This window comes from Hibiscus syriacus, unplaced genomic scaffold (genome assembly GCF_006381635.1).
Source record: "Hibiscus syriacus cultivar Baekdansim isolate YM2019G1 unplaced genomic scaffold, ASM638163v2 tig00112124_pilon, whole genome shotgun sequence".
Lineage (NCBI taxonomy): Eukaryota > Viridiplantae > Streptophyta > Magnoliopsida > Malvales > Malvaceae > Hibiscus > Hibiscus syriacus.
The window spans coordinates 245,218-252,961 of NW_024063258.1; the positions used below are offsets into that span (position 1 = coordinate 245,218).

Consider the following 7,744-nt stretch of genomic DNA (forward strand, 5'->3'; position numbering starts at 1 on the left):
CTACAAAATCTATAAGCAATACACACCCAACACATACTACAGATCCAACTGCTTGAACTCAGAAACTCGAGGGAAAACAACACTCCCTTTAACCACCGAAATCACTTAATGGGTTCAACTCCAAATAAAATTAGCTAACCCTTATTCCCATATGTAATGGGGTAAGGGGGAGGTAGGATAGTAGATTGCCCCCAACGCCAGGTTGAGAGCAACTTCCGTGGGCGACCTCCGAATTATGAATTACCCTCCGTGGGACTCGATCCCATGACCCCAAGATTAAAAGCTTTGTACTCTACCAACTGGGTTCAACTCCAAATGAAAACTTAAATTGGAGAAAGACATGTCAGATATCCAAATCATGCTACATACGTAAATTATTTGTTAAGCACATGTAACATCCCATCTAAAAGGGAGAAACAAACCTCACAATTTGTTTTTAACAAGTTTTCCATATATGCTGATCAAAACAAACATTTAACTATGCTATTCAAAATTCTGGACCGTTAGACACATAAAAGGATACTTGACGCTCGAGTGAAGAGCTGCATGAATAAATTTAGGTGGCGGATAAATACCATGCTGCGGAAGAACAGAGCCGAATTCACTCTTCCATAGGCTGATTCTCTTCTGTCTGGGATTGGGACACATTGACTTTGATTTTTGGAAGATGAAGCGATAAATCTTGTGCAAGGGCGAGTGGAGCTTTGACCAAGTGAATATCCTGCTCCAATTGCTTCCTTGCTTCTTTCTGCCTTTGGACTTTGCCCGTCTTAAGCCTGGAAAAAGATTCGAAATCGATGGGTTACTAAGCAAACAACATGCTAAAATATCTTTTAATAGGAAACAGAAGTGCAAACTAACCTGCTTTTGATGTGGTCAGATGCCCTATCTGATCTGATTTTATCAATCTTTTTAATGGCCTTAAGAGTATTCTCTGCAAGGTTTCGATCATATCTCTCTGGCCTATTACGTTTTCTCTCAAACTCAAATGTGGCGTCCTGGTGAAAAAGAAAAGAAACAGATTTGGTTTAAGCAATGTACTTATGCAACTGCAGTTACCGATTATTGATGCCTTATGCTATCACCTGAGTCATGTCCTTTCCATGCAAACGCCTATAGGCCTTGGTCCATTTTACTTTACGTGGATTCCTTTTCATCTTGAAGTTCTTGTGGCATTTGGATCGGCATAAACGGAAGATCTGCAAAAGTTTGAACCACCAGAGATTAAAAGCAGTCCAAACAGCAAGTAAAACATTTTTCTGAATAGTGATTACAAGGTAGTATATGTTCAGAATATCTTTTAACCATTGACATTTGACAACACACACCCTGCATGCGCAACTGCTCAAACTCAGGACCTCTAGGGAGAACAACACTCTCTTAACCACTAAGACCATCTGATAGGTTCAACAGCAAGAATAACTTGGATTAGGGAACATAGTTCTATAAATGATTTTAGTTGATGCCATTAATCCGTCATGACATTAACACAGCTAAATTTTATTGAAAACTGCATATATCTCCACTAGGGTGAAAAATAGGTCTGGCTCGGGTCGGGTTTTTAGAGATTATGTTCGGGTCGGATCGGGTCAAGTTCAAGTTTAGGGTGAAAATATCCAACCCGACTCAGTCCGAAAAAATGTAATTTTACCTTATATATTTAGGGATAATTGCAATAAGACTCCTCTATATATTATTTTTTCAATTAAATCCCTATTTTTTATTGAATATAAGTAATATGTTTTTATAAATATATTATTTTGGGTTGGGTCGGATTCATGTTTAATCTCAAAAGGGAGAGTCGGGTTCGGGTGGAGGGTGTATAATTTTCAGGTTAGGTTCGGGTATATAATTTTTGGGGTCGGTTTGACCAGAAACCCAGCCCATGCCCATCCCTAAATTCTCCACACCACCAAGCATATACACACAGTAGCAGGTAAAAAATTACAGGCTGTTGATATATACAGTGCATACTATATTAAGAGTAACTAAGACTATATAAAAAGACAGAAAGGATACTACATTAAGAGTAACTAAGACTGAATAGAAAGACAGAAAGGTAACCTCTCTCATTGTCAACAAACTAGACAAATGCCGAGTCTATTTAGCATCAAACAAAATGTGTAATATTATACGCCAACGTGGAAAAGAACTAAATAGAGGCAAAACAATGACTTTGGAATATAAATGTAAAATTAAGAGAGAAACATTTACCTTGGCATCATTGCGAACGAACTGAATACCAAGCCCCGGATATACAGTGGAAGAACAAAACCAGCACTTCTCCAATCTCATCTTGCTCTCAAATTAACTAAAAAATACAATTTCCAAAGCAGAAAGTAGCAAAAGCAACATCAGAAGTAATTACATGATGAAACTAATTAGCAATAGCTATGGGGCATTCTGTAATCCCATCTTGTTCTCAAACTAATCAAAAAATTACAATTTGTAGTACAGAAAATAACAATAGCAACATCAGGAATTTACACGGAGAGACTAATTAGCAATAGCTAAGGGGTATTCTCCAATCTCATCTTGTTATCAAATAAATTATAAATTTATAACAAAGTACAGTTTCTTAAACAAAAAATAACTATAGCAATATCAGAAATCATCGAATAAAAAGACTAAACAGCAATAGTTACGGGGTATGGGTATCACATACTTAAATGCATAAATTGACAATAGCATCATAAGAGAATTCGGTATAACAACATCTGATACTTCCATGCCTATAATTCTTCAGTTTTTCAATTTCATTGACTAGAAAACCTCAATCAATAAACTCAACCTATTTACATTATCCAAGTGAAATAAAATTACTTTTAACAGTGAACGCTAAACCTAATTGGAAATAGTTAGGGGTATCCCGTCGCTATATCGCGCCGGAGCCATCCTCCACCACTAAAGACCTCAATATCAGCAGATGGAAGCAGCGATTAACAGCGCTTCCGAAAATAGAGGCGATACCGATAGCTTTAGAAAAAGCTCCTTTCCCAACAAAGTAAACAGAAAGAGACAAGGTATCAAGCAGTAGGAACGAAGAAGAAAATGAAATATGGCAGAGTTCCGCAGAGGCAGAAACCAGAGAACTCAAAATCTCGTGGCTAAAGTAGGAAAATATGTCTTCAAGTTATGTTTAGGGTTTAAAAAATTTACCAAACTTTATGGTCTGCAAAAAGAGAGCTTGGATCAAGGTGAGATACTTGCTTGGCGGCGGGGATGAGTGAAGAGATATCAGAGTAGGTCGATCAATTTTTATAGCATTCTGTTTAGGGTAAACTATTAGCCTTACAAAATTTTGAGGTTTCGATTAAAAATAATAATAATAATCAAACGATTATTAATATTATCGTTTTGTAATAGGGTTAACTATATGAAAAAATATTTATATTTATATTTTGCTTATTTTTTATCATTGATTTTGAAAAACATAAGATATAGTCACTTTTGTTTTTATTTAACTAAAATATGATCACTTTCGTTTTTATTTAATTAAGAGTTAACTGTCGTCAACAAAAGTTAAATATTTTGATATAATCACACATGTTGTTCATGTTATTTATATATTCTTTCAATTTAGTCATACTTTTAATAAATTAAAATAAATTTAATTATCCAATCGAATTATTTCACATATCATGCCACGTAGGGGTGAGCGTTCGATCGAGCCGACTTGAGTCGATAAAAAATTCAAGTTATTCGAGTTAATGAGTCTTATTTTACAACTCAGAGTTGACTTAAAAAAATTTTCGAGTCAAGTCAAATTTTTGAGTTCCTGTTTAAATTTAATTATAAATATTTATAATATTATGATATTATTTGATTCCAATTTAAGTGATCTTTATAACCATATAAAATACATGTGCATTTCTTCATATTTTTGTATATGTGATATACATTTATGATACAAAGTCGAGAGACTCAACTCAAACTTGAAAATCAATCTATTAATTACTAAAATTTTCAAGTTATTCGAATTGTATTTTTCAACTCGGTTTGAACTTGAAATTTTTTCGAGTCGAGTAGGGTTTATGAAAGTTAATCCTCTAACAGAACGGTGACATGTGGCATTAGGGGTGAGTGAAATTCGGCTCGACTCGAAGAACATATTTTTTTACTCGACTCTTGAAAACTTGACTCGAATTAACTTCGAGTTGTAATTTCATAAACCCAACTCGACTCGAAAAAATTTCAAGTTCAAACCGAGTTGTAAAATACAACTCGAATAACTCAAAAATTTTAGTAATTAGTATTTAGTGAATTGATTTTCAAGTTTGAGTTGAATCTCCCGACTTTGTTTCATAAATGTATATCACATATGAAAAAAAATATGAAGAAATACACATGTATTGTATATGGTTATAAAAGATCATTTAAATTGGAATCAAATAATATCATAATATTATAAATATTATAATTAATTTAAATAGAAACTCAAAAATTGACACGACTCGAATCGAAAAAATTCTAAGCCAACTCAGAGTTGTAAAATATGATTAAATTTATTTTAATTTATTTAAAATATGACTAAATTGAGAGAATATGTAAATAAAATGATCAAATATGTGATTATATCAAAATATTTATTGTTATTAACGGCAAAAACTCGGAGTGACCACATCTTATTTAAAAAAAATGATATTTTTTTTTTTAAAATCAATTACCGAAAATGAACAAAAACATAAACATAAGTGATTTTTCATGTAGTTAACCCTTTGTAATATTATCTCCATAAACATTAAGAAAAAAATATTTTTTAATTTATTTATTCGTTAAAATTAATATATATGAAAATTAGATAAGATCATTTATATAACTTGAAGATATCAGAAAATATTAATCTCTAAATAAATATGTGACTGCATTAATAAAATAAGACGATATTATTAAAATTTACACAAACATATAATCTACAAGTACAAGAATGAAAATCGAATATCCTTCAACCTGAAGTCGAAACTTGACTCTAAAAGCTGCAAAAAATCATATATGCTAAAATGATGAATGTGATGCACCTAAGTATGTCTAAGATGCATGCAACATGAATGAATTATGTGTTATTTCTTGGATGGAGTCTCGTGCTTTGTCTGCTAATCTGGTCCCTGGAGTCGATCGTGCCCCCATTCTCTTTTCGAGCTTTGGCTTTACAGACATTTCAAATCTGAGACTGTTTTGTTTGGAAATATTTTTCTCATTTTTCTTGTTTTAGGAGGGAAAAAGATGAAAATTCTGTAAAATATTGTTCGCAATTAAATCAAATTATAAACATGAGTTCAAAGATTATCAAAGGAATCAATAGCTCTTTTAATGCTTTCAGAGTTACAGCTCTTTGACAAACGTTCAAAGGGATGAGTTGGCTTTAGGTTAACCTAAGGTTTCGGCCATAAAAAAAATGTCATTTTTGTGTTATTGCAACATGCTTTGGTATTTCAATTGGGTGCGGACAAAATGACGCAACTAGCATGATCAATTACTAGACCTTTTATTTCGGTCCTCTGAAATCTTCCATTTGTTCAAGCTTTGTAGGCTCCTCTAACGAAGGCAGTGCAAAAAAATATCGGTCTAAAAATGAAATTCTTGAGTGCTCGTGTGTAGTCAACTATAACAGGTGTTCCTTAACTCCCTTAGTCCAACATTACCGAAAATTTCTTGCTCAGATAAATTTAATTTAATTTTCCATTGTCTGGCTAGCTGAATCCATAAAGTCGGGGCGTTTAACCAATTACTTTAGAGGGACAGCTTAACATTATAATCACTTTTATCAGGTTTAACTGAAGGGTTCATCTCATCACAAAGTCTTCGGCCTGAAAAAAGCAGTGGAGCAAACACCGAATTGCCAAGTGTCCGAGCAATGTCATGGTTTGAATACAATTTATTCATAAAGCCAGGGCTTTCGAGTTTCCTCTGTAACCAATTGCCTTAGTGGAATAGCTCAGTTTTACGGATTTAATTTGTTAAGATTGTCAAGAAGAACCTGTTATAGTCTAGGTGTTTGTTGAAAGTAAAAAATTTCATCTTTAGAGTTCAATTTTCAAGCAACTGACCTAAACTAGATTCACTTACTCGACATTCCATATGTGAAGATCATTATCATCACTGAACGTCTTAAATAAAAAGTATAATAATGTCATATGCAAAAGGATGCCCCATGTTGTCCGCACCTTATGAAAGGAAAATGTTATATTGGTTAATTACAAGAGTAGGGTACGGTGTTTGAGTGTATATTCTGGGTAAAGTCAAATTCCTTGTTTTAAATCATGTTACTTTGTTAAAGATATATAACTTTAAACCATTTCAGAGTTTCTTAATTCAGATGATATTCAAAGAATTGCAAGTTTGCAAATGTGATTCATTGTTTAACATCTTTAAAGTAACATAAATTTATTTAAAAGTCCTTACAAAAACTTGAGGAAAAAATGAAAAAACAAATTCAAACAAAATGTCTCAAATGATGAAATGGTCTTCCTCACTTGGATGCCCCCAAGTTGTTGAAGTCGATCCGATTCTTGTTACGTATTTTATGTATGATTCTCTTGATTGTGGAGTAATTCTCGATAGTGCGCCCGGGGACTCCGCTATGATTTTCGCAATGAGCGTTCTCATCATACTACCTGGGGTACAGGGCTTCATGGATTTCTCTGGATATGGTGACACCCCGTGTGCGTCAAACAACTGTTGGTAAAGCTCCTTATATGTCATAGGATCAAAATGTTCTCATTTTTGATGAGATATGTGAATGTAAAAAAAGGAAAAATAATGCGAATGTAAAGAAAAATAACAAAATGCACAATATGTCTGAATGCATGATGCATGAAATGTTCGATGCATTGATCCAAAAAATGTACCTGTTATTATAAATAATCCTTATTGGGGCAAAAATGTTACGTCTTAAGAGACAAAAATATTTTGAAGGCATAGACCCCGAACAGCTTCTGACAAGTTGATTCATCTTTTCACTGGTTGAATATCCTGTCGAACCATTCCGGCTCCTTTGGCTAAACTTGTGCAGGTGATGAGCTGCTTGCCCCAAAAGGTCTCGAAGGACTGCATCGCCGGCTTTCACTCTATGTCGAGCTTGTTCCAAACGAAAGTGCCATCGGAGCCCTCCACCCAAAGTTTATCGACTTGTTTCTAGAATTTATCAATAATGATCTCCAGCTTAGCTAGGGTTTCGCCATCTTGATCTCGCAGTTTTCGAAAGGACTCTCCGGGTCAGTAACATTTTCCTCGTCTTGCCCCTGCACCCTTTGCCTCCGAGTATTCTTTGACCACGGCTGGGTTTCTGAGCTTTTTATCTCTTTGTATTATAATCCCTTTGTCCATTAATGCATATTATTCATGTTTAACAAACACATTTTTGGTGGATCAACACCTCGTTTTAAATGATGCGAATGATGAAACAAAATGAATATAAAACAAAAAATAAAAGGGGTTAGTGAGGTAAATCAAAATAAAAAAAAAATAAAAAATCCTACCCCACATGATAATCTACCCGAACAAGCTTAATATTCCTACACAGACATGATTTCTATCCTGCATGCTAATTTCAAACAAATCCTAGCCGCATATTTGTCTAGTTCGCATGCTTTGAACAGAAAATAAAGCAGGAAACAAAGCATCTTAGGGTTTGGAATGAGGTTTTGGGGTGGGCTCTAATTCCCTGCACTCTCCCGGTTTAGGTTCTAAAAAGGTACTCGAGTTCTCCTTGCCGGTGCCCCATTGGGCTTGCCAGACCCTTAGT

The 7,744-nt window shown here is 34.2% G+C and overlaps 1 protein-coding gene across 1 annotated transcript; it reads right to left on the minus strand.

The window, feature by feature from the left end:
• Positions 1-265: 265 nt before the first annotated feature.
• Positions 266-3,260, minus strand: LOC120174792 (probable ribosome biogenesis protein RLP24). Its single transcript, XM_039181538.1, has 5 exons — positions 3,160-3,260; positions 2,215-2,311; positions 1,086-1,199; positions 862-998; positions 266-776 (listed from the first exon to the last, which is right to left on the minus strand). Exons 2-5 carry the CDS (start codon positions 2,293-2,295, stop codon positions 602-604), a joined length of 507 nt encoding a protein of 168 aa, XP_039037469.1. The 5' UTR covers positions 2,296-2,311; positions 3,160-3,260; the 3' UTR covers positions 266-601.
• Between the last annotated feature and the right edge of the window lie 4,484 nt (positions 3,261-7,744).